The sequence below is a fragment of the Camelina sativa genome, chromosome 20 (assembly GCF_030686135.1).
Source record: "Camelina sativa cultivar CO46 ecotype springtype chromosome 20, ASM3068613v1".
In the NCBI taxonomy this organism is placed as follows: domain Eukaryota; kingdom Viridiplantae; phylum Streptophyta; class Magnoliopsida; order Brassicales; family Brassicaceae; genus Camelina; species Camelina sativa.
In genome coordinates, this window is record NC_141899.1 from 24895215 (window position 1) to 24920855 (window position 25641).

Here is a 25641-nt window from a genome sequence, read left to right on the forward strand (position 1 = left end):
CTTCACCAAATCTGAGCAGTCTGTATAGAAAGTCACGTCTCTGAAATCATGACCGATCATGCAGCGCATCGCCCAAAGGAAAGCTTCAGCTTCAGCATGTAAAGGAGATAGACTTCGTCGGAAGGTCCTAGCGCCCATCAACGGCGACACAGCTTGGAGCGAGGTACAGCACCAGCCGGTACCTGCAAATTGGTCTCCTGCTTTCCAAGAACCATCTATGAAACAGCGGTAACCCGAAAAAATTGTTGGAAGGGAAGTAGTATCCGCCCTGACAATTAGACCTACAAGGATAGGGTGATAGATATCTAAATCCTCCTTTGCCTGAGCCTACTGCCACCCTGTAGCTTCGCCTTCTGCAACCCTAACAATATCCTCCGGTTGCTCGACAATATTTTCAAAAAAATGTGCATTTCGTGCTTTCCAAATATACCACATTAGCCAAGGAAAAGCCGCAACATGAACACTAGGATTCTGCTGCCCTAAGAAGTGATTCACATTCGCGTACACCAAATCCGTCGGAAAGGAAAGTGGGCCCACCGGCACATGGGCTAAAGCCCAAACCTGACGGGCAGGAGGACAAGTAAAAATGGCATGATTAACTGCATGACAAGTCCAAGCCCAAACCCAAACCAAAACAACCATACTTATTAACCAAATTAATTTTAGAGTTGAGGCACGTGAGATGCGCGTGCTAAGATACACAGCTCTAGTCTGAGTTTTTTTTTTTTTTTTTTTTCTATCGCAAAGATTTTTTTGGTTACATTGGATTTCCACTTTTTGCTTTCTTCTCAGTTCGTCACGATCGGAGCTTTTTTTCTTTTGTGTCCGATCTTAAATGCCCAACTCCTCGATTCAGCTATTTCCCTGGTAGCATCGAAGTTGCTCTCTTCTACAAATCTCGAGAGGGTTCCAAGTAACAAAAAGAAAAAAAAAATGGCTTTGGTGGCGGCTTTGGAGGCGGATCTCCGAGCTCTCTCAGCCGAGGCGCGGCGGAGGTATCCCGCCGTGAAAGATGGAGCGGAGCACGCAATCTTGAAGGTTAGTAATGTACAACTGTACCGTCCGAGCTCTGTTACCAATTACGCTTTTCAATTGAGTCTCTGTAGATTGAATTTATTGTCTGATTGGTCAAGTGAAGAGTGATAGACTGCCAAAGCATGAATTGTTGAGCTAAATCACTTGAGAGATATCTCTGTTTCATGTCACTTGGGGTTATATTACTGAATATGAGGAATTGATGGGCATTTTATATTCTTGAAATCGTTGTTGGAATGTTTCTGATGAATTGAATTGTAAGTTCCTTATGGTATAATCTTTTTTTTCAGCTTCGGTCGTCATCAAGTGCCAGTGATCTCTCAAGTAATGAAGACATTCTTCGGATCTTTCTGATGGCGTGTGGAGTCAGGAATACAAAACTTAGTGTTATAGGACTTTCCTGCTTGCAGAAGCTTATATCTCATGATGCTGTTGAACCTTCATCTCTAAAGGAGATACTTTATACCTTGAAAGATGTAAGTGAGAGTTTCTCTTTAACTTCTCTATATAGTTTGTATACTTGTTCTGTAATGCAACACAAAGCATTTGAATTTCCTTTTTTGGTACAAAACTTCTTGTTTCTTGTTGGTAAAGGCGAAACCGATTTACATTTCTTGCAAAGCGCTACCTAACTTGGTGTTTCCTAACTTGCAGCATTCAGAAATGGCAGAAGAAAATATCCAACTAAAGACTCTACAAACTATTCTAATAATATTTCAGTCTCGACTACATCCAGAAACCGAGGTGAGTACGACAAGTTTGGTCTAGTAAGAATGGAAATCTAACGAAAAACTGCTGGTAGATTGAATTATATAGTCGACCAAATATCAGTACTGATCCTGGTCATTGACATAAGCAGAAGTTAAATGGTTTTATACATATAACAATAGAATGCAGATGTCAGGAAATTGATTTTTTAGAGTGGCCGATTAATCAAGACCAGTAAACCAAACTGTCTTGTGCTAATGAAAAATTATTAAATCTCCATAGATCTGCTTCTTTGTGGCTTTGCTATTCGTGAGGCTTAAGCGTCTTTCTTTATTCCAGGATAATATGGTCCTAGGGCTAAGTATCTGTCTCAGGCTTCTTGATAACAACCGATCTCCTAGCGTTTACAAGTAAGTTGCTTTTATTTTTCTATTTCTCCAATAGTATTTTTTTTTATTTCTTTTGTTTTTTCTTTTCATTACTTTTTTCAAAATCAATATCCATGATTTGTATTTTTTTTTCTGGTCTCCAGTACGGCTGCAGCTACCTTCAGGCAAGCAGTTGCCTTGATTTTTGATCAAGTGCTTTTGGCTGAGTCCCTTCCTGTGCCTAAATATGGTTCTAGCAGCCAAACAGCAAGGACTGGCTCTGTTGCTGGAGATTTGAGTCAGAATATCAATAACTCAGAGTACGTCAATCCTTATTAATTCTGTCTGAATTACTCTTGTATCTTATTCTTTGCACTGTCTTTGCTGGGCAGATATATTTTTTTTTGCTTTTGTGGAATTTTGGTTATTTTTATACACAAGTGGAGAATGTAATTTCTATATGCTGGTTGGTTTGTGCTTTTCCTAATAAAATAAAAGACATAGGCTCTCCATAGAACTCATGGCTGTTCAATTGGAACCTTTGGTATTTGGTATTACAGTTATTTGATATACTAACAGACATATGAAAGCAGGCCCTTGGAGAAGGATGCTATCTGTGGTCGATTGACAACGAGAGACACCCTGAGTGAAACTGGAAAACTTGGTCTGCGGTTGCTTGAGGATCTGACAGCCTCAGCTGCAGGTGGATCTGTATGTGTTAATTCACTATATTCTGATAATGTATCTCTTCTCCAACTAAGTGTCGTTAAAGGGATTTTTCTGAGTTAATTGTTGTATTCATGCTTTACAGGCAGCTTGGTTGCATGTTGCTTCTCTTCCAAGTACCTTTTCCCTCGAGCTAATTGAGTGAGTTGGCAAGTGTTTTTTAAAATGTAGATGCACATGTTCAAATGACTGAAAATCATGTTTCAAATGCATGAGTTCTCAATTTACTTTGCAGGTTTGTTTTGTCAAACTATATATCAGTTTTTAAGATACTACTTCCCTATGAACAGGTAATGCTATGCTCTTTCCAAGTGCACTTGTTTTCCATCCTTCCATTTAGCATGATGGCCTTATTGTAAAAGCTTACCTATTAATTCATCAGGTTTTGCGACACCAAATCTGTTCCCTTCTGATGACATCACTTCGGACCAGTTCAGAGGTAAAATCATACCTCACTGCCGTTTGTATCTTCGTATGCTTCCACGTGATCTGAAAAAAAAAAAATTGGATGTATTAAAGCATATCTAAATGTATTTACTCATACAATTAAGTTTGTTACTGCCCAGCTCGAGGGAGAATTGGTTGAACCTTATTTTCGCCGGTTAGTGCTGCGATCAGTTGCTCATATTATTCGACTTTATAGCTCGTCTCTCATTACAGAATGCGAGGTACAGTATGCACAAGTTCTCATGTTTTCTGTTAACTTTTGTACTATTGACTGCATAGGAACAAGCACATAAAACAGGTTCTCCTGTTGACTATGATATTTGCAAGTTTTCTTTACTGATGCGCGTCCATTCTGTTCTGCCTGCTCAGGTGTTCCTAAGTATGCTCGTGAAAGCTACATTTTTAGATTTGCCACTGTGGCATCGCATTCTCGTTCTTGAGATTTTGAGGGTAATCATTACATTCCATTATTACTGCTTTCACGTGTATGTTTGACAGCACAAGAGTTTGTGCTGAATTTTTTTCTATTCACAATTCTAAGATCTCTTGTGTATGTGCATTAAATAGGGGTTTTGTGTTGAGGCAAGAACGTTACGGATTCTTTTCCAGAACTTTGATATGTAAGGCTATTGACTTCTATTTATTCTTGTGATGCACTTAATGATACAAATTAAGGAGACTAATCTTCCTGTCTTGATTTGTTTTTCATACTGTACAGTGGATAGTTTTCTAAATTTTAAGAGTTTTTCTCGTGATTCTACCCACTTTTACTGTGAAGTTTAAGATCGTAATACTATGTCTAATGACTTTACTCTATTCGTCCTGATTTTTCTTTGATTATGTTGCTTATGTGATCTAATGATAAATCTGTCTTTCAAGGCACCCCAAAAACACAAATGTTGTGGAGAGCATGGTTAAAGCCCTTGCTCGAGTTGTTTCTAGCATACAGGTGGGTTTGTATGGCGAGTTGCCCTTAATGTTTTCTGTAGTCAAGATTCCGTAGTCACTATTTTTAATTGTTTACCTGTTGGTTTTAGATTAACATTTAGTTTTACTAATTTTGTGTACCATGAAAGATTGTTTTGGGAGAACTTTAGGAACTATAAAGAGGCTTATTTAGCTTAAGAATTGACATCTAATAGCAGGAGTAAATTTTTGGAGCATGACTTAGTTTTCGAATTGGTTTTCTTGAAAGTAGTTTCAGGAGACGAGTGAGGAAAGTCTAGCAGCTGTTGCCGGGATGTTTAGTAGCAAAGCTAAAGGTAATCAATTATTATGATGCTATGATCATTATTCATTTACCTTTATGGAAATTTTTACTCCATACTAATGAAAGGTGTCATTAAATATTTCCCCAATGCTATAGGAATTGAATGGATTCTTGATAATGATGCTTCCAGTGCGGCTGTTCTCGTTGCAAGTGAAGCTCATGCAATAACTTTGGCAATTGAAGGCTTACTTGGAGTTGTTTTTACAGTCGCCACGTTAACAGATGAAGCAGTAGACGTTGGGGAGGTAATTAATGCAGGGTTCTCCTCTGCTATGCCATATTCTTGCTCCTCATTGCCCGGTTGTCTCTTATTTTTCATACCTTCCTTTCTTCAAACCTCCAGCTTGAATCTCCCAGATACGAGCATCTTCCTTCATCTGATTATATTGGGAAAACCTCACATCTCTGTATCTCAATGGTAGATTCATTGTGGTTGACTATACTTGATGCATTTTCCCTTATACTATCAAGGTATATAGCTCTTTTTGCAGACTATTGCATTGATTGTGATAAAGCGAACACTGAGGACTTTGTTTATTCTAAATGTTCTTGAAGGTCACAAGGAGAGGCAATCGTATTGGAGATACTGAAAGGATATCAAGCATTCACCCAGGTAAATGTAAAATAGATCGAAGTATCCATTTGTCCTGTGGCTGCTATTGGTGATCCGTAAAAATAAAGTTTCCCTGCTTTACACTTTTTACATTGCCAGTTAAGCTAATTGTTGTCGACCTATTAAGAAGAATTGATGAGTATACTTAAATATATCTCTCAGGCATGTGGCGTTCTTCATGCTGTAGAACCCTTGAACTCTTTTCTTGCATCGCTTTGTAAATTTACAATCGTTTTACCAACTGATGCGGAAAGGAAAAGGTATCTTGAAATTTTTGCTATATATCATGTCAAAGCTACTCAATTATTGCAAGCCTGTTAAATTTTTGGTATTTAATTTGTGGTTTCAGCAGCGTCGTACAGTCTCCTGTGTCCAAACGTTCTGAAGCACAGGTTGATCAGAAAGATGTCATTGTCCTGACACCCAAGAATGTTCAGGTATTTAGATTCAGTGTCTCATTCTTTCGAACAGGCACATGTTGAAAAAAGAAAATATATTCTTTGCCGCTTATGCATTTAGAATTAGTTCGTTACACATGTTTGGCTGACCTAAGGCCGTTTTTGATTATTTTTCAGGCATTGAGGACACTCTTCAACATTGCTCATAGGTTGCATAACGTGTTGGGGCCATCATGGGTGTTGGTGAGTGTCTTGCTTCAAGTATATTCTAGTAATCTATCTCATGATAACGAGAAATCCTAAACGAATACAGGTCCTTGAAACTCTGGCAGCCCTAGATCGAGCTATTCATTCTCCTCATGCAACCACCCAGGTAAATTTGGTAACACCCCATGCAGGATTCTGTGTTTATAGCTGTATGCTATAGCTTGATTGTTATTGTAGTTAGTCTATCACAGTATCACTTTATCTTACTCTCTGATATGTGAATACTCTTATGAAGCTTCTTGGGAAGTATAACATTATCTTTTACTTTTAGGAGGTCACAACTGCAGTCCCAAAGCTTACCAGAGAGCCTTCTAGGCAGTACGCTGACTTTAGCATTCTCTCTTCTTTAAATTCTCAGGTAAGCCTATAATCTATGCCCTTCGATTGCTCTTGTTAATGACTTCTTGTTGAGATTTCAATGGCTAAAGCTACATATCAGGCTTAGATCAGCTCCTTGTTGATGTGCTCGGTAGTTTGTATGGGGTTAGCTAGTTTCTGCAATTTCTGGTCCTTGACTCATTGCTTTTATCTTGCAAGCTGTTTGAGAGCTCGGCGCTGATGCAAGTGTCTTCTGTTAAATCACTTCTTTCTGCACTCCATATGTTGTCCCATCAATCCATGACAGAAACTTCGGGTAGTGTTTCATCAGCTTCAAGTAAACAAATTGGGAGCATCAGTTTTTCGGTGGACAGAATGATTTCTATACTCGTAAATAATCTTCACAGTATGTTCTGACATCTTCAGAGTATAGTCTTTGTTTTCCATGCTGTCGCCTTGTCTATTTGTCTAGTCTCTGGATTATTTTTTATATTGGTCATTTTGATTTATCTTCGTATGACAGGGGTGGAACCACTATGGGACCAAGTGGTTGGCCACTTTCTTGAGGTGACGAGGCATTCATAGTTTTGTTTATTTGCAGGATATCTGACATTGTTCTGGGCTTTACTGACACTTCAACTGCATGTTACAGCTTGCTGAGCATTCAAATCAGAACTTGAGAAATATGGCGCTTGATGCCCTGGATCAATCCATATGTGCTGTCTTAGGTTCAGAGCAGTTTGGAGAAGATCCAGCCAGATCAAGAAATGCAACTCTGGATGTGAGAACTCTCTTCACTGTCCTTGTTTAAATTTGAGAGTTTTCCATCTCATGCAGAAAGGACCTAGCTTTGATTTTATCTTTTCCTTTTTGGTTTTGTTATTCTTCCTAGGTAGAATCAAAGGAAACTCAGTTAAAGTCAGTTGAATGTGCTGTACTATCTTCCCTCAGGGTTCTTTACTTTTCTGCTCAAAAGGCCGATGTTCGAATTGGGTCATTAAAAATTCTCCTTCATATACTTGAGGTATATTATATATACACGATATGAACATTCATCGATCGAGCTTCGTTTACCTTTAATATCTAACGATTTGCTCCTGCATAAAATTTGATATCCTCAGAGATGTGGAGAAAAGTTGTATTATAGCTGGCCAAGCATTCTTGACATGTTGAGGTATGTTTCCTGCTCCCTTTCTGGTGTCTTCCACGCATGTAAAATTGGATTTTCCATTCTATATACTTATTCTACTCCTCGTACATTCTCTTAAGGTCTGTTGCAGATGCATCAGAAAAGGATGTGGCGACCCTTGGGTTCCAGGTTAGTTAAGGGTGACTGCCTGTGGATTCAATAAAAGTTTTAGTGTATGACCTTAGTCCATCGCTTACTGATGCCTTGTCACTAATACCTTCTTTGTTCCTCCAGAGTCTCCGGGTTATTATGAATGATGGACTTCCTACTCTTCCGGAAGACTGTCTCCATGTGTATGATCCTGTCTCAGTTATAATTACTAGGCTTCATATTATACCCGTTGATACTTAGTTGTTAGAGATGCAACATGTTACTAGTTTTTATGAGATGGTGGTTAATGATGTTAATATTTCAGGTGCATAGACGTTACTGGAGCTTATAGTGCACAGAAGGCTGATTTGAATATAAGTTTGACAGCCATTGGTCTGTTGTGGACTTTGACTGATTTCGTAGCAAAGGGACTCCACCATGGGTCTCTAGCGGACAAAGGATTGGGTAAATAAGTTTCAAATCCTCTTCTGCACTTATCACCTCAAAAGAAGCTCTATATATAAAATAGTTAGTCTGCTGAGCTGTTCCTGCAGGATTCAATAATGCAGATTCCACTCCACAGCAAACAAATGGTGAGGACGGGGAAGACCATATGGTCAGCGATTCGAACAAGGCAGATTATGAAGTTCGAAGACAAGTGGTCAACCATGAGAAATTGCTGTTTTTAGTCTTTTCATTAATTCAGAAACTCGTGGATGACGAGCGACCAGAGGTCTTTTCATAGACCACCGTTTTATGTGAATTTTTATTTTCTTGGAAAGTTGGTGCCCCATCAAGCTTATTTTTTCATTGCTATAAAAATTTCCAGGTCAGGAATTCAGCTGTCAGGACATTTTTTCAAATATTAGGAAGTCATGGGAACAAACTTTCAAAAAGCATGTGGGAAGATTGTCTATGGAATTATATCTTCCCGATGTTGGATGGTGCCTCTCACAAGGTGAGGAAAGTGATTCGATAAAGTCATTTTAGAAGACTCTTCTGACAGGTGAATCTTGTTTTGTAGGCTGCAACATCATCAAAGGACGAATGGCAAGGGAAAGAAATTGGAACTCGAGGAGGGAAAGCAGTGCACATGCTTATACATCATAGGTGACAAAAGGAATTCACTTCGTGTGGATGTCTTCTGCATTTTCCATCTCTTTCTTATAGTCTTGGATGCCTAAATCGCTTATTTCTTTCAAAAGACCTTTACCAGTTTTCCCACCACTGAACCTTGCCATCCATTTTCTGATCTGCAGTCGCAATACAGCCCAGAAGCAGTGGGATGAAACATTTGTCCTTGTCCTTGGAGGGATTGCCCGTCTCTTTCGGTCTTATTTTCCTCTTCTTGAAAGCTTACCTAACTTCTGGTCAGGTGAGAGAATTGTGATTTGCCTTGACTGCAGTGCTTATTGTTTAGGAGAGGCTGACATATTGTGGAACTTTCTACTTCTGTAGGATGGGAGTCTTTGCTTGCTTTTGTTAAGAATAGCATTTTCAATGGGAGCAAAGAGGTATCACTTGCAGCGATAAATTGTTTGCAGACAGCTGTTGTGTCCCACTGTGTCAAGGTAACAGCGCTATCTGAAAAATCTATGAGTTACTATAGACACTGTTATATCTATGTTTCACTCTTTAAACTTAACTCTTTTATGAATCAGGGAAACTTGCAACTCCGATATCTTAATTCGGTACTGGACGTGTATGAGCTTGTTTTCCAGAAGTCATCGAGTTACACAGGCGACACAGCAACCAAGGTGAAACAAGAGATTCTGCATGGTTTAGGTAATTCAGTTTTTTTTTCAATGAAATATCTGCATTTTGGTTGACTAAGATGAACAGTTTCAGTAAATAGAAATGGCTGAAACAAAGGTGTTCTTCTTTGCATGACAGAATTTTTGTAACATTTGGATCTTACTCTTTCCTTTTTTTTTCTCGTTTAATGTTTTGACAGGTGAACTATACGTGCAATCACTGAAGATGTTTGATGATAAAATGTACATGCAATTGTTGGGAATTGTAGACTTAGCTATAAAACAGGCCATCATAAATAGTGAAAATTTTGAAAGTGAATATGTAAGTCTGTTCTCTCATTATTCATCCTTTACCTTCTTCTTCTTCTTCCTCTCAAGTACTAAGTCTCAAAACTTGGCTTCCTGCATCTCATTCTTCCATTGATTATTCAAGGGACATGTACCCCCTGTACTGCGTCATGTTTTGGAAATCTTGCCCTCTTTGGGTCCTCCTGAGCACCTTTCGTCAATGTGGCTAATCCTGCTAAGAGAGTTTTTGCATTATCTTCCACGGGTTGATTCTGTTCTGCCTAATGAGGAAGGTGAGATTGAGAAAAACAACATAGGTCACTGTGCAAGTAAGTACTTGATGTTAATTTACTCTCAACAAGTCTTCATCTAATATTCTATTATTATTTCACCCAGGCGGTGAAGTATTGGAACATAAAGCTGATGCTTCGTCTGAAACAATTCCAACCACAAGAATTACGACTAATATGTTTGCAGAAAAGCTGATACCTGCCTTGGTAGAGCTTCTCCTTCAAGCTCCTGCAGTTGAAAAGTATATCCTATTTCCCGAATTCATCCAGAACCTGAGAAGGTAAAATAAACTCTCATTGTATACCGTTTATTGATTCCGATAGGCATTGTGCGAATGGGTTGGCTCTTCTGAACTCAAAGTCTCATAACATGAGTTTCGAAGGGGAATCATCGGTTGTTTGCTTAATCTAGTCAACCCAAACCCCCCTTATCCTCTCTCATGTTCCATGTCCCTGCCCAGAATTGCTAAAATAAAATGTTCTTGAATTTCTGTAGATTGGTTTGAGTTATCATGTCGATTTTCCTTCTGCTGTGTCTGGGAGAAGTGTGTACAAAAAACTTATAGGATCATTTTTATTTTCAGGTGCATGATGACAAGACGAGACAATCCAGATGGTTCACTCTGGAAGGTAGCAGCTGAGGGCTTCAACCGTTTACTTGTTGAAGATGTGAAATTATGTTCTGTGGGTGGTGACACAGACCTAAAAATTAGCAAAACAGCTAGAATACGCATTTGGAAAGAAATAGGAGATGTTTACGATATATTCCTTGTTGGTTATTGTGGACGTGCACTTTCTTCAAATTCTCTCCCTGCTGCAGCACTCAAGGCCAATGAGACCCTTGAGATGGCCTTTTTAAACGGTCTTGGCGATATCATTCTTATGTCGACCGTTGATGCACCTCGAGAAGTGAGTAGCTTGAATTTCATGTAAATCGTTCTCTGTTATCCTAATGTCTGAGTTTTTTATGTGATGTGTCCACTTCTTGAATAAACAGGTCCTGGAGCGGCTTGTTTCAACCCTAGATCGCTGTGCATCACGTACATGCTCATTGCCTGTTGAAACTGTAGAGCTTATGCCTGCCCACTGTAGTAGATTTTCCTTGACATGCTTACAGAAATTGTTTTCCTTGAGCAGGTAATATCACGTTGAGCATATTCATGATCATAGCCTATTCCTTTAATTTTTTTATTGCTTCTTCTGCGAAGACACTAGTATTTCATACTTTGATAATGTGATAGAGCTTGCTCCTCTTATAAATCCCTCCTCGACATTAGCTGTGTATTTCGAATCAAACACATATAACAATATGCAGACAAATCATAGAGAGAGACCTCAGGCGCATTGCCATTTCTCTGCAGAAGATCAGAAATATCCATGAATAGTGATTTGGTACCCATTCTTACGCTCATGTTTAACAAACCGATATCTTTTGCATTTTTAGTTTCAGCTCTGAAACCAAGGAGTGGCACTCCACAAGTGCAGAAGTGAGCAAAATCTCTATCATCACGCTAATGGCCAGATGTGAATTCATTTTGTGTACATTTTTAATCGACGAGAATAATCTAGGTAAGGGTCTCCAATTTCTTGAAATTTTAACATCTTTTTTGCTTGCCATTAGTTAATCTGTGGTTATCTTTTTGGCAGGCAACCGTCCGATCCCAACAGCTAGACTTGAAGAGATTATCTTTATCCTCCAAGAACTTGACCACCTCAGCATTCATCCTGAGGTTGCATCTGTTCTTCCGTTGCAACCCTACCTGAAAACCATCCTACGCGAAGATAACCGCGACACCCGTGCGCACCTACTTGTCCTTTTTCCCTCCCTGTGCGAGCTTGTGTTGTCAAGGTACTTCTTCAGTTGCAGTTTGTCGTTCGAAACAAAAAAGGGTGACAAAATCTCTTTACGGTCACTAAAAACTCAGATTTCAACCCATCAAATTCAATAGTGGGGAAATTCTGTTACTAAAAGATCCTATCAAAATTTGATTTTGAGAGTTTTGTTTTCACCAGGGAAACGCAGGTGAGGGAGTTGGTGCAAGTTTTACTACGAGCAGTTGCTATGGAGCTAGGCCTAGAAAAGGTTAGTCTATCTAGCTGATTGTAGTAGATTGGAGCTCTAAACTTTCTCTTCTTACGCTAGATTGTTGAGAAAATTTTGGCTCTCGACCACATAGGTTGTATTCTCTGTTTTAGCTTGTACCGAATTTACTCTGTGTGCGTTTTTAACATGGGAGTGTTTTTCATTCTTTCCCGCTGATGTTACAATACGCCATTTCCCGAGATTTTATGTATGTTGGTCCAACAAAGTATTCTGTTAACTGATTCTGAGAACCATGGTTAACCCTGTCTGGACCAGTCTAACCTGCTTTCATGTAGCTTGTCATTTATTTGATCCATCTTCTTTTTACCATGTTTGTTTTCACTTGTTTTATTTTCATTCTGATTTTGCTGGATATTCTTTGAATTAATATTGGGTTTAGATGTAGTTTATACGTCAATTAAATACGAATAATTAAAAAAAAAAAAAAAAATCTTATAGACATCGACATATATACACATTGTAGTCAGTTTATATAAACTTGGCTTCTCAATACCAAGAAAGAAGAATGGTATCACTTGGCCTGATTAATTCGAGCAGCAGCAGCGACGGAGGCAGCCACGCCGGTCGGATAAGTAGTGAGATGAGGATCGTTCCTCATCTCAGCGCCTGTCACTCCCTCTGCGTCTTTTCTTGTTGCTGCTTTGTCCGACGGTAATTTACTACTTGCGCCCTTTCAAAACCACCATTGTACCCCAAAGGAGAAAACATCGTTAGAACCCACAAATGTAACAAACAAAAACGTACATGGATCAATGTTTTTGCACATGTGTGTTCCGTTATTTCTACTCACAGTGAGAACGTCAGCGAGCGTAGTCTTTTCGTCTTCGGAGGTGACCCGAGAATTAAGAGTGGCGGCTGATTGAGCCGAAGCTGCAACACCGCCAGGCATGATGTTGGTCCGTCCCGTGGCTCTAACCTCGGCTGCTTGTATGGCAGCTGCGTCACTCCATTCAACGGGTTTATTACCTGCTGTGAGAACCGCTGCCTCTAGAGCCTCTCCAATCGTTATGGTTCCTTCCGATGCTGGAGCCACCTTTTTCCGGTTTACTTCTCCCTCCGCCTACAAATGTAACGTTCTAATCACGTGAATTATATGATTAGAACATGGTTAGAAAAATATACAAGATTTGAAAAATGGACCTTTTCACCGGAGGCCTCGGCGACAACACATTTCTTTTTGTCCTCGGCTGCATCAATACCTCCAACTGCCGCCGGAACTTTTTCAGCCTCTCCTTTTCCGTCAGCGCAATCTATAAGTTTCTCTAGTTGTTCTTGGCTCATCTTTTATTCTCAAACCTGATATTTTTTTGTCTAGGCGATATTTATATTTGTAATGTTCAGAATTTATAATAGTTTTGCATGAGCCATTCAATTCTGTGACTCATCTTACATAACAAGAAGAAAGGTGCTCCTCAACTTTCTCTGATTTTGCCGTCTTAATTTAGCCGGCATATTAAAGAATCAAACATATCTATAATTCGGTTCGATTAATTTCGTTTCGGTTAAAACTTAAAACAAAACAAAAAAAATCAAACCGACAATTAAACCAGTACGATGCGGTTTACTTACTAGATCACTCGGTTAGGGTTTCGAAGTTTCAGTGTCTCTCACTTCCTGCTACTTTCCCCATTCACAAAATCGTGAAAGCAAAAAGAAAAAATCTTCGCCTACTCGCCGGAACCAACTTACTTTTGCTCACCGTCTCGCCGGAGTTTCGACAATCTCAGGTTTCCTCTTGTCTCCATGATTCAAAAGTTTGCGATTTAGGGTTTTCAATTGGATTAGTATTTTTTTTTTTTTTTGTGTGTGGTTGAATCTATAGCTCTGAATTTTGTAACTCAGTCTTGTAATTGGCTTCGTTCTTACCTCAAGTGTTTGATTGATCAACAGAGAGAAGAAGAAGAAGAAGAAGAAGAAGAAGAAGAAGAAGAAGAAGGAAAGAGAATGAATCAGAACGTTAATGTACCGGTAGAAGTGATTGGTGATGAGGAGGTTGCCATGCTGCACGAAGGAATCGGTTTGATACTTTCGCGGTGGACTGCTATGAGAGCCGCCGTCGAAAACGGTTGGGGCGGCAAAAATTCTCAAGCGAAAGCTGAGAACACCATCTCCCAAATTTTCGATCATTTCACCCTATCAAAAGGTTGGGTTTCTTCATTGATTTTATTTTTTATTTTTTATTTTTTAATTATTAAATCTATCAAGAACGTACTTGTTCTCTCTGAATTCTGAATTACGATTACTAGTTCTGCAATGGTTTGGTTGGTTTGTAGATCCAATGGACTATGATCGGTTAGTTGATATTCTAGAGAATGGTCTTAATGAGCTTAATACTGAGGCTGATGATGGAAGCCCCGAAGAGGTAATGTATATGTATACTACTTTTTTTTTTGGAATTTTAAACCTATTGAAATGTCTTGAGTCGTTTCTTGTTTTTGGGCTACTGAGAGTCTTTTACTTGCTATGCAATTGAAAGGTGACAGAGTCACTACTGGATTTGTACCAAGAATGCTGTGTCGGTAACTTCCAAATGGTTGAGAAGCTAAGGGCTACTAAATTTAAGGCGAAAGCAAGTGTCGTCAAGGTTGGTTCTTTTTAATTTCATTTTACATCTGTCTTGTTGCTTTCACATTCCTGAGGCTGAGTCACAAATAGTAAAACTCATGTCAAAGCAAGATATTGTCTGTAGTAATATTTAGGTTAGCTTCTACATGTATCCAGTACCCTTCTTGGAAATCATGTCTGTGTGGTTTTTTGCTAGGGTATTTCAAATTTTTACTACATTTGTTTGGTTCCTCGTACATATCTAGCTGGGGTTATTTCAGAGTTTAGTTAGAATTGAGTTGTCTTATACCAATTCTTGTATTGCTAGGTTGCAAATGGTGATGATGAGGAAAGCGACGAGGACGGTGATGATGAGGATACAAGCATGAATGATGATCAAACCACAGACATGATGGTGGATGCATCTGAGAATAGCTCAAACCGTAAACCAGAAGCCATGCCGGTTGATGAACCAGTAGCCGATGATGGCTGGACGGTAGTTCCATCTAGAAAAAACAAGGGAAAGAAGAATTAACCGGTCTAGGTTCCCAAGGTGTTATGTAATTTTAACAACAGTTTTGGTTGCTTATTATTTATATAATATATAGATAGCAGTCTATAGATTGTCACTCTCTAAACAAAATCAGAAGGTTATGTAATGGTTTTGTGCACTCAAAATCTGCTTTGCATTCTCTCACTCACTTGGAAATTCTATAGTCTTAAGCAATGCATTATCAGATTTCTCTCTGTTTCATGTAATCGTTATTGTAATGAAAGGAAGCAAAAGATTGAAACAATGATATTCAGTCAAATGTAAGAAACAAAAATGGATAAAAAAAAATATATTCTTTCGGAGGATACTCTGCGGGGAAACTAGTTTTGCACAATAGTGCGTACATGAGAAATCAACATGACACTTGCCGATGCGGAAACGAAAGGGGACCGTATCCGGAGTGACGTTGTTCTTGTCTGAGCAGTTCACTAATGTTGACTGGGCAGAGGAGAGAATTGGTACCAATTCATGACCAAAGACGAGGTGGAGAGTGATCTTTCTGAACCCTCTGGCTCAGAAGACGAAGGCACAAATGATCCAAGTGGCTAGAGAGACCTAGAGTTCAGCTTAAGAATCGAGGTTCTCAAGGTATTGTATGATGCTGGACGTATTGATTGCATGTTGTGTACTTATTATATGGCATTGTGTATGCGCAATGGTATATATTTAGATGTATATTAATATTATTTTATGAATTATGTAGGCGGATGTGATCAACCTCGCCGAGTATGCCTCTGATTTTTTTTATAAATGCAGCTAGTAAATTAAATAAGGGGAGATGGTGTCACACTAATAACCATAAACACAAAATCTTACTCAACTTAAAAAAGAGAAAAAAGTAGGGAAATTAGATAAGATAGAGAGATAGCACAATCAAAAATACAAATTTCACTATATAAAGTTGGATGAGGCTTATTGTAGTCTAACACGCAATATACTAATTTTCATGTTTAAAATATTTTATTAGATTTTAGTATATACAGTAGTCAAATATATTTATTTAGAATAAACTATATATGGCAAAATATATGAATATATATAGCAAAAGATTTTTATATATAGGAAAATAAATAAAAATTAAATGAGAAATGGAAGATCTCCTTTTTTTTTATGAGTTAGATAAAATATTTATTTGTTTAGTCAACAGTTGTTCACTCCTTCCTCTGTATAAGAAAGCCACGAACTCTAATGGGAATACGGCATTCCAGTTTGTCAAAATACGTTTCGTGGAGATTATACTAGTGGAGGAGAGCGAAGCAGCCGGTGAATAAACATGGCAGAGACCGGGGAGGCGACTACAAAGGAGATGCCAAAGACTTCTCTATTAGGAGAGGTTGAGGTAGAAGTTGACATCAAAGCTCCTGCGGCGAAATTCTATCACGTGTATGCAGGAAGACCAGACAATGTCGCCAAAGCCACTTCTCGCAAAGTGCAAGCATGTGATCTGCTCGAAGGGGAGTGGGGCACCGTAGGCAGTATTGTCAACTGGAACTACGTTTATGGTGATAACTTCTATGCATTTTTATTTTTTTATAACGTAGATATTTTGTGGATATATATATAGTAGATTTGATTGGTGAAGAATTAATTTGGGTGTAGGGGGGAAGGCAAAGGTGGCAAAAGAAAGAATCGAATTGGTGGAACCAGAGAAGAAACTGATAAAGTTTAGGGTCATAGAAGGAGATGTTTTGGCCGTGTACAAGAGTTTCTTGATTACGATTCAGGCAACCCCGAAGGAAGGTGGGGTTGGAAGTGTGGTGAAATGGCACCTTGAGTACGAGCGGAATGATGAGAACGTGCCTCACCCCGAGAATTTCCTCCCTTTCTTGGCTGAGATGACCAAAGAGATCGATGAACACCTCTTATCCGAGGAATAATAGATAGACTTTTGGGTTTTGGCAATAGCTAGCTATGGCTCATGCTCTTTCTAGATTAAGATGAGATAAAGTTTATGAATTTAATTTCATGATGAAATGTCTGGTATTTTGCATACTTCATGTTAAGTATTCTTTTGTAAGACTATCCTCATTGAGGAGTCCTTACTTGTTTCTTAGTAAATTTCTTAGGTGTAATATTAATAATTAATCAACATAAGTTAAGGAATTGCAAGAATCGTTTCTAATTTTAGGATGGAAAGAAACGTCTCTTGCTGGACAGGTGGCACCAAATCAATGGTTGAAGGGAAAAAGCCAATTTAATGGGTTTATTTTTTTTTTCATTTCTCTTTCACTTTCCTTTTCTCTCTTCTATCTCTCTCTCTCTCGACAAATCGCGATTTCCATTGAATCTCTTCTTCGATTCCGAAAAACTTATTGCTTCTCTTCCAATTGATTCCCACGTCTGATTGTCCATGGATTCGGCGGCGATTTGGTTCCGGTGAAGTAGAAGGCATGTGATTCCGGTGTAGATCGATCCGTCAAAACCCTAATATTTGGGGAAGATTCAAGCAGTTCGATTTGTTCAGGTAATTGCTCTTGCATGTCTAAGAATTGTTGATTGTTTATTTGAAAAATGACTCAATCTTAATTTAATTATGTCTTTTGTTTGTATGCTGGTTTCATTTGCGTTTCATCAATTGGTTGTTTTGTATGTTTATAAATCATGGATATAGGATTCGTTTTTGTTGAAATTTCATGGTTTTTGAGTCCATATAAGAGTCTCAGTTGATCTATGTAACAACTTCTGTCGCTAATTAAACGAAAGAAGAAAAAAGATCATACAATGTGTGGAAATTTCGAGTGATTTATATATTGTTGCATATATAAAATCATAGAGAAACTTGTTTAACCAAAAGGATATTAACTAAGTTTTCTTCTTTTTAATTACTAGAAACAAGTATTACAATCAAAATGAGTATTTGATTTTGTAAAATATTAAGTTTCTTTTCTCTCTCGATTCCAAACAAAAACAGAGACCCACTAAAAATTTTTGTGTTTATCTCTAGAAACCATAAACACTAGCAATGTGTAATCAATCAACTGTGTAATCAGAAACAAGAAACACTAGTAGTCCGAGTTTGTTTTATGAGTGTTGTGGTTCATAATCAAACAAAAAATGTTGTTTCATAGTCGGATTGGGTTGGTTGTTGGTTGTTGTGTCTTTAATGGATGTCTTTACACAGTTGGTATTAATTAAGACTCATGTACTTGTAGTTATGCTTTAATGGATGTCTTTACATAGTTACTAAAACCATTTCTTGTTTCTTGTTTTGTGAGTTTCTTTTAGTTGAGCTCAAACAAGTCACACTTAAGGCGACAAGGAAACAACATTTCAACCAACCAAAAGAGGTAAATATACATCTAACTGGTTTAGCTGCAAATTGATTGCTTTGTTTGTTTGGTAGTATCTATTTTGGGGTAGTGAGTTATAGCATGACTGTTTATTTGTGCTCCTATGTGTACTTCTTTGTGACTAGGTTGTCATTATTCTTAATTGGTGGTTGTTCTATCATTAATGGAAGTGACTAGGTTGTGTATTCATTGTGTGTTTGGTGTCGAGAATTAATTGTAACTCCAATATGCTTCACCTTATAAACTAAGCTTTTCTTGATCTTTAAACCACAAACCCAAATATCTTCCAAGCATAAACCATTCTTCTTTTCTTCCAAGCATAAACCATTCTTCTTTTCTACACCTCTCAAGCATAAACCACTCTTCTTTTCTTCTTTGCTACTATGGAGTCAGACCATGATCTAAACCAGTCCACAAATTTTGTGGGACTTATGAATAGTCAGCAAGGGGGTGGCTATCCTCAAACCATTTCTTTTGATTCCCTCTACCCAAATATACCTACTCTTTCGTCCCCAGTTCCTCTCTTTAGTTCCCAAGTCAGTTCCGCAGCTTCCCCAAGTGAAGACACAACTGCAAGTCATAGGGAAAGAAGGAAATGGACACCTTCTGATGACCGGATTCTCATTAGCGGGTGGTTAAACACCAGCAAGGATGCTGTGAAAGGCAATGATCAGAAGGGCAAGACCTTCTGGAATAGGGTTGCTAATTATTTTTCAGACAGTCCACTTTCTGATGGCAATGAGAAGATAGGGCCAATTCAGTGTAAACAGAGATGGGCTAAGATCCAAGATACGGTCGGGAAGTTTTGTGGAACGTATGCTGCTGCGGTGAGGGCTAAAACTAGTGGTCAGAATGAGGATGATATAATGAAGACAGCGTATGATATGTACTACAACATTTATCAGAAAAAATCCGTTCTTGAGCATTGTTGGTTAGAGTTACGCTACGACCAGAAATGGTGTGAGAGTGTTAATGGTAAAGCACCTGAAGTAACCAACAAGAAAAGACTCTTTGATGATCCTGCACAATCTTCAGCTTCTTAGACCGGCGGTAATATAGATGAGCCAACAAACACAAGGCCTACTGGTAGAGACGCAAGTAAGGCCAAACAGAGGAAGACTCATACAGAAGCGAAGGAAGAGAAGACTTTGAAGGAGTAACAAGGCATGTGGGAAATCAAGAAGGAAGAATTGCTGCTGAAAGAGAGATTGTCAAAAATGCAAATTCTTGACAGTTTGCTGGCCAAAAGTGGACCGCTTACTCCGAAAGAAGAATCTATGAAAGAGAAGCTACTTGACTTAGTGGATGATTAGTATTAGAACAAATCTGGTCGAGAAGTGTCCTGTTGCGTCTTGTTGCGTCTTGTTGCGTCTTGTTGCGTCTTGTTTGAGTCTTTTTGAGTCTTGTTGAGTCTTGTTAAGTCTTGTTTGATTATAAGTTGAGTCTTGTTGAGTCTTGTTTGATTATAAGTTGAGTCTTGTTGAGTCTTGTTTGTTTAAAAGTTGATGTGTAAGCGGATGTCTAATTATAAGTTGATGTGTAAGCGGATGTCTAATTATAAGTTGATGTGTAAGCGGATGTCTAATTATAATTATAAGTTGATGTTTTTCTGTATACTTCTTATTTGCATATTATCTGACTATTAATTTCAAACGAATGTCTAATTTGCATATTATTGTCTATTAGTTTCAAACGAATGTCTAATTTCTTGTTTGTCTAATGCTTTTGTTAACAGAACATGGGGCGATATAGCTATAGCCAGCCGTCGTCATCTGACTGTAATGGCTATCTGGTTGACGAAGAATCTAGCCAGCCATCCGAGTCAAGTGCTTACAACTATGCAGACAGTGAACTTGAGTTGGGATTCCCCAAGAAGTGTTATTGTGGTGTTGAACCTATCATTGACACATGTTACTCGAGGAATGATCCAGGAAGAAAGTTCTTCTCTTGTGGGAACATAGACGATGGCGAGTGCCATATATGGAAGTGGTGGGATGTTGCGGTGATGGAGGAGATGAGAGCAACTGAAACAAACTATGGGAAGGTTGCATCAAAGGTAGATACTCTTACTCACTATGAAACTGAGCTGAGCGAGATCAAACACTTGAAGAAAGAAACTGATGAGAAGATCAACAAGCTAGAGAAGCTGCTTGCTGAGTTGAATACGAAGAACAGAGTGTTCATATTCAGTTTGGAATTGGTTCTTGGTGTCCTATTATGTTTGGTTGCTGTGCTATGTCTGATTATGTTTAAATAGGGTAGTTTAATTTGATTATGTATGGTGTTGTTTAAGTTTGATTGAGACTGGTTTCATGTACTTGACTATAGCTATATGATAACATTTTACAAACTCGGTCAGCTGTTCACATGTGAAGGATCACATGATATTGTTTTTTCCCTACACAAGAATACAGCAAGGATCACAAGATATATGAGAACAAAAAACAAACACAAAAATACAACATATAAAACTACAACAAAGTCTCACGGGAATTGTGAGAAGAGAATCACAAGATACATAATTTAGTTCTATATATACACATCTCTTCTACTCATTCATATCATTCACATCTCTTCTACTATTCTAAAGCCATTTAAATTTTTTATTCAATGGGTTCTTCTTCTCATTCAAATTTTAATTTTGCAAAGGATGATGATCCACTTTTTGAGTCCTATTTTGCAAATTTTTTTGATAACCATGATATTCATGGACAACCTTTTGTGAAAAAGAAAAAGAAACGAGAATTCATTGAAAGAAATCGGGAAGAAGGCCACAACCGTTTGTGGAATGATTATTTCAGTGAATCTCTGACATATCTTCCCCATGTATTCCGACGACGTTTTAGAATGAACAAGCCATTATTCTTGCGTATTGTCGACCGTCTTACTGCAGAAGATCCTTATTTCCGACAAAGAAGAGATGCCACAGGAAGGCTTGGCCTTTCTCCGATCCAAAAATGTACTGCAGCAATTAGGCTACTAGCATATGGTGGCGGGTGTGATAAGGTGGACGAATATGTCCGACTTGGTGAAACAACTGCTCGAAAATGTTTGCAACATTTTGTCAGTGGAGTTGTCAATTTCTTTGGCGATGAATATCTAAGAAGACCCACACCAGAGGATCTTCAAAGATTACTATATGTTGCAGAAGAACGTGGATTTCCCGGGATGGTTGGAAGCATCGACTGTATGCATTGGGTTTGGAAGAATTGCTCAACAGCTTGGAAAGGCATGTATACACGAGGATCCGGCAAACCAACAATTGTTTTAGAGGCGGTCGCGTCATATGATCTCTGGATATGGCACGCCTTTTTTGGATCTCCAGGTACTTTTAACGATATTAATGTTCTTGATCTCCAGGTACTTTTAACGATATTAATGTTCTCCAGGTACTTTTAATGATATACTTTATGGTCAAGCTCCACAAGTTACCTACTACGTTAACAGCAGAGAGTACAATTTGACTTACTATCTGACAGACGGTATTTATCCGAAATGGCCAACGTTTATTCAATCCATACCACTACCGCAGACTCCAAAAGCATCTTTATTTGCTGAGTGCCAAGAAAGTGCCCGAAAAGATGTTGAGCGTGCGTTCGGTGTCCTACAAGCTAGATTCGCGGTCATTAAAAATCCATGTCTTTTATGGGATAAAGACCAAGTGGGATTGATTATGAGGGCGTGTATCATACTCCACAATATGATTGTTGAAAATGAACGAGATGGATACAGTCAAGCTGACGTTTCTGATTTCCCACAAGCAGACGGTGTGGATCTTTCATATTCTATCAATATGAATTCAAATATTAGCAACGTGCTGAATGGTCAAATAATAATCCGTGATAGAGAAGTGCATGACCAATTGAAACTTGATTTAGTTGAACATTTATGGACTAAATTTGGATATTAAATATGTTTCATGTTTTAATTAAATATGTTTCTATGTTTTATTTCATGTTGTGTGTTATGTTTTTGTTTTTTAATGTTTTGTGTTTTAATTTTAAATGTTGTATGTTATTTTATGTTTTTATTAATAAAATATGTTTCTATGATATATAAAATAATTTCGAATATTTTAAGATATTAACTATATTTATTACTAAGAAACACCTAAACTTGGTTCTACCAATAATTAACAAAATTTTCTTTTTCTCTTAACAAAGTTTCTTCTCTCCTTTTTATTATTAAAAATGCCTTAAGAAACAACTAAGAAACACTACCAATGAGGATAGTCTAAGTTGCAATTTTGTAACTTTTAAATAATTTATAATAATAAAAAATTTCTTGTTACTGACTTACTGTTAAAACTTTATTTTATAAAATTACGAAACTTTTGCTTTACAAATGAGTAACTTCCACCAGTTCTAATTATTCATCATCGAATATGTAACTTCTATAGATTTTACAATGAGTAAAGTAATCAAACTGTAATCTTGGCGAACATCTCTTACCAAACCAAACCGAATCACACATCAACCCTCATTCACTCAATAGGCAAATTCTCTGCTTCATATCTAACTGAATCGAACAGTTTAGTCGATAAATAACGTTCTCCCCCACTGGGAAAAACCACCTGCAAACCAGACAATAACCTGGATATACAATAATTTCGATTTAAGTCAAAGCTTATGGTCACTCACAGTCAGAGACAGAGCTTACCACAATGAGTTTCCCTGCATTTTCTGGCCGTTTTGCAACCTTTAACGCAGCCGTTGCCGCGGCTCCAGATGATATTCCCACCTGCCAAATGAAAATGATCACATTTATCAGAGACTCTAGTTAATTTTTTCGAGAAAAAAACATGTTGACCGATTGTACCAATAATCCTTCTTTGAGGGCAAGAAGCCTTGCTGTTTCCATGGCTTCCTCACCTGTCACCTAAATCAATAGATTACAAAATCTTAGGTCATTACTGTTTCATGATGATGATCAAGAAGTAGCTCATCTCGACTACTTACTTTAATAACTTCATCAACAATGGTTAAGTCCAAATTGAATGGGATGATACCAGAACCAATTCCCTGGATCAAATGTTGACCTACAACATGAAATCCCAACAACCAGTCCAATATTATTCTGATTAGAAAAGCACGATTTCGAACGAGAGCATGACGATTTTGTAGATAACTTGGACAGCAATATGTATATCTTGTTGTTGACCAACTACTATGGGCGTTAAAGCAGCCAAAATATGAAGTAAACCCTGTGAAGGCCGAGACGTGCACATGTGTACAGGCAAGCATAGTTTATTTTGGCTTCGTTATGTTATATGTGTTAAGAGTTAGAATATATTATTTCGTTACATTTTGTTAATGCTATCACTATCAAAAATGTTCATTTCCTGACCTGGTTGGCCTCCGCTCAGTACCGGACTCTCTAGAGGTTCCACCACACAAACCTATAGATCAAGATTGTAACCGATTTATTAAACCATGATTTTTTTACAGTTGTTTTCAATAGTTAGCGAAGTATTTTTGTACCTTAATGTCTTTATTCTTCTCCTTGAGGAACTTCCCTACTCCAGAAGCTGTTCCACCAGTCCCAACACCAGCCACCAATATATCTACTTTCCCAGCTGAATCCCTCCATATCTCCGGTCCCGTGGTTCGGTAATGAATCTGCAAGATACAAACTCGGATTCAACCATAATAACAGAGAGAAACAGAGAGATTCAATGAGTTTATATAAACCTCTGGGTTTGCAGGATTCTCAAACTGTTGGGGAATGTAACCACCAGGAGTTTTGCTTAGAATCGCTTCCGCTTTCTCCCACATTCCTTTAATGTTAATGCCCACGTCTGTGAGATGAAGCTCTGCACCTAAAGCTCTTAGAATAATTCTTCTCTCTAAGCTCATAATGGAAGGCATCACAAGGATCACTTTATAGCCTCTTGCAGCTCCGATGCTGGCTAAACCAATCCCAGTGTTACCAGCCGTTGGCTCGATCAATGTACTCTTTACTCCAAAATAAAACATTTTCAATTCCTTATGTGAAAATTCTTATTAAAATTTGGAGAAACTATATTTTCAAGTGTTTTGATTGACCTGTCCGGGAGTAATAATCCCTTTCTCCTCTGCATCCTTGATCATACTATATGCGATTCTGTCTTTGACGCTAGAGCAAGGCTCCATCATCTCAAGCTTGGCAGCGATACGAGCCACACAACCATCAACAATTTTGTTCAGATACACCATTGGTGTGTTACCTATCAACTACACAAACATAGTTAAAAGAACTTTTCTTTGTTCCAAGAAAGCTAATTCATACTGAAAGAAACAAGAGAGTTTGTTTTTTACTTCAGTGACATCGTTCTTGATCATGCATCGATCTTCCATGTTGGTCTGTTTCCTGAAAACTCCTCAATCTATTCCCAATCTTACAGATCAGAAGTACAGAGAGCAAACAACAACAAACATACAATAAAAAATGTCGTACCTTGGATATTAAAGGACAAGACTGAATCCAGACCAGGCTGTAATATGAATTAGTATAGAGTAATTGTATATATAGACTACCCTACTTTGCATGTGGTGCACACTGTAAATTTTACAGTATGAAAACGAGGTTTGTGTCATCTTTCATCTTGCATAATTTTAAACAGAGGAAATAAAATATTGAATTCGAGAATACAAATTACGGTTTCGCTAACTATAGATATCAAGAAACAAAATCTGGCCAATCATACACGACCAAATATTTAAACGAGATGTAGTTAATACTATTCGTTAGTCTCAGCTGTCACATTTAGATTCATGACATAAATATTTTTGAAATAAAAAGAATTTAAAATAGTTTAATCAATTCTTGGTCATCCAATAAAATTGAGAAACGATGATATTTTTTTTGTCTTTTTATTACTTGTTATCTAAATTCCTGTCATCTCTTTTTGATAAAGACATTTTATGGTATCTCAACCAATTAAAAAAATGGATCATAGCTTTATAGATATGAAATTTATTGGTTGCTAATTATCTAAAGTCTTTTTTTTTCAAGATAAGAAAAGTTTCATGTAACAATATATCTCAATATCAACCGATAAGGATGAAAACATAAAAATGTTTAAAAGAAACATGTAGTTGATGAGAGTTGTAGGAAAATGAAACACCGACTTATAATTCTCTCTTATAAATAATTAAATCTACAATACTAATTAATGGTTGCCCAAATTTTTATAGTTGAAGTATGAATATGCACAGCTCTATGATTTATGTACGGTACCACAAGTGTGTGTCATATCGTGTTGTGGAGAATAACATGAGCCACTAATATTTAAAAGCTTAAAGAGCATTATGGTCCTTTTTCCGTAATATAGATGCTAATCCTATGTTATCCGGATAGGATTATGATTGAACGGTTGGACAATATAACAAAATTTTAGCAAATCGAACT

General features: G+C 37.8%; 7 protein-coding genes across 45 annotated transcripts; 5 read left to right on the forward strand and 2 right to left on the reverse strand.

The window, feature by feature from the left end:
• Positions 1 to 667: 667 nt before the first annotated feature.
• On the forward strand, positions 668 to 12082 carry LOC104771256 (uncharacterized). 37 transcript variants are annotated; one of them, XM_010495753.2, is made up of 44 exons: positions 668 to 1038; positions 1326 to 1511; positions 1690 to 1779; positions 2083 to 2153; positions 2276 to 2431; positions 2705 to 2822; positions 2923 to 2978; positions 3073 to 3127; positions 3220 to 3276; positions 3404 to 3505; positions 3654 to 3734; positions 3852 to 3904; positions 4164 to 4233; positions 4483 to 4546; positions 4651 to 4799; positions 4898 to 5025; positions 5110 to 5167; positions 5330 to 5427; positions 5517 to 5604; positions 5743 to 5808; positions 5879 to 5938; positions 6104 to 6190; positions 6370 to 6556; positions 6674 to 6717; positions 6803 to 6931; positions 7043 to 7174; positions 7272 to 7324; positions 7420 to 7468; positions 7574 to 7632; positions 7755 to 7894; positions 7984 to 8162; positions 8259 to 8387; positions 8454 to 8539; positions 8689 to 8804; positions 8888 to 9000; positions 9091 to 9214; positions 9384 to 9505; positions 9617 to 9800; positions 9868 to 10042; positions 10346 to 10670; positions 10759 to 10898; positions 11206 to 11330; positions 11409 to 11610; positions 11775 to 12082. In XM_010495753.2, the coding sequence occupies exons 1-44, from the start codon at positions 934 to 936 to the stop codon at positions 11860 to 11862; spliced, it is 4899 nt and encodes a 1632-aa protein (XP_010494055.2). In that variant the 5' UTR covers positions 668 to 933; the 3' UTR covers positions 11863 to 12082. The 37 variants fall into 37 exon arrangements, 34 of the variants coding, with proteins under 34 accessions (XP_010494055.2, XP_010494059.2, XP_010494057.2 ...); XM_010495757.2 differs by having other exon boundaries at positions 9617 to 9764; XR_015593738.1 differs by having other exon boundaries at positions 682 to 1038; positions 7963 to 8162; positions 9617 to 9764.
• A 125-nt stretch (positions 12083 to 12207) lies between these two features.
• On the reverse strand, positions 12208 to 13157 carry LOC104771259 (late embryogenesis abundant protein 47). Its single transcript, XM_087506141.1, has 3 exons — positions 13006 to 13157; positions 12656 to 12925; positions 12208 to 12535 (listed from the first exon to the last, which is right to left on the reverse strand). The coding sequence occupies exons 1-3, from the start codon at positions 13144 to 13146 to the stop codon at positions 12377 to 12379; spliced, it is 570 nt and encodes a 189-aa protein (XP_087362267.1). The 5' UTR covers positions 13147 to 13157; the 3' UTR covers positions 12208 to 12376.
• Positions 13158 to 13274: 117 nt separating this feature from the next.
• LOC104771258 (uncharacterized) lies at positions 13275 to 15087 on the forward strand. Its single transcript, XM_010495760.3, has 5 exons — positions 13275 to 13592; positions 13756 to 14008; positions 14139 to 14227; positions 14342 to 14449; positions 14738 to 15087. Exons 2-5 carry the CDS (start codon positions 13810 to 13812, stop codon positions 14942 to 14944), a joined length of 603 nt encoding a protein of 200 aa, XP_010494062.1. The 5' UTR covers positions 13275 to 13592; positions 13756 to 13809; the 3' UTR covers positions 14945 to 15087.
• A 956-nt stretch (positions 15088 to 16043) lies between these two features.
• On the forward strand, positions 16044 to 17065 carry LOC104771261 (MLP-like protein 31). Its single transcript, XM_087506143.1, has 2 exons — positions 16044 to 16464; positions 16562 to 17065. The coding sequence occupies exons 1-2, from the start codon at positions 16236 to 16238 to the stop codon at positions 16837 to 16839; spliced, it is 507 nt and encodes a 168-aa protein (XP_087362269.1). The 5' UTR covers positions 16044 to 16235; the 3' UTR covers positions 16840 to 17065.
• A 96-nt stretch (positions 17066 to 17161) lies between these two features.
• Positions 17162 to 20602, forward strand: LOC147919316 (uncharacterized). 2 transcript variants are annotated; one of them, XM_019242004.2, is made up of 3 exons: positions 17162 to 17426; positions 18188 to 18249; positions 19988 to 20602. In XM_019242004.2, the coding sequence occupies exon 3, from the start codon at positions 19991 to 19993 to the stop codon at positions 20507 to 20509; it is 519 nt and encodes a 172-aa protein (XP_019097549.1). In that variant the 5' UTR covers positions 17162 to 17426; positions 18188 to 18249; positions 19988 to 19990; the 3' UTR covers positions 20510 to 20602. The 2 variants fall into 2 exon arrangements, with proteins under 2 accessions (XP_019097549.1, XP_087362268.1); XM_087506142.1 differs by having other exon boundaries at positions 17214 to 17426; positions 18178 to 18249.
• On the forward strand, positions 18636 to 19295 carry LOC104772664 (glutathione S-transferase T3-like). Its single transcript, XM_010497253.2, has one exon. It carries the CDS (start codon positions 18636 to 18638, stop codon positions 19293 to 19295), a length of 660 nt encoding a protein of 219 aa, XP_010495555.2.
• A 1949-nt stretch (positions 20603 to 22551) lies between the features above and the next one.
• LOC104771262 (bifunctional L-3-cyanoalanine synthase/cysteine synthase D2) lies at positions 22552 to 25047 on the reverse strand. 2 transcript variants are annotated; one of them, XM_010495765.3, is made up of 10 exons: positions 24688 to 25047; positions 24549 to 24616; positions 24297 to 24464; positions 23943 to 24206; positions 23733 to 23870; positions 23599 to 23650; positions 23211 to 23290; positions 23071 to 23130; positions 22912 to 22992; positions 22552 to 22825 (listed from the first exon to the last, which is right to left on the reverse strand). In XM_010495765.3, exons 2-10 carry the CDS (start codon positions 24585 to 24587, stop codon positions 22736 to 22738), a joined length of 972 nt encoding a protein of 323 aa, XP_010494067.1. In that variant the 5' UTR covers positions 24588 to 24616; positions 24688 to 25047; the 3' UTR covers positions 22552 to 22735. The 2 variants fall into 2 exon arrangements, with proteins under 2 accessions (XP_010494067.1, XP_010494068.1); XM_010495766.3 differs by having other exon boundaries at positions 22552 to 22844; positions 24688 to 25006.
• Positions 25048 to 25641: the final 594 nt, after the last annotated feature.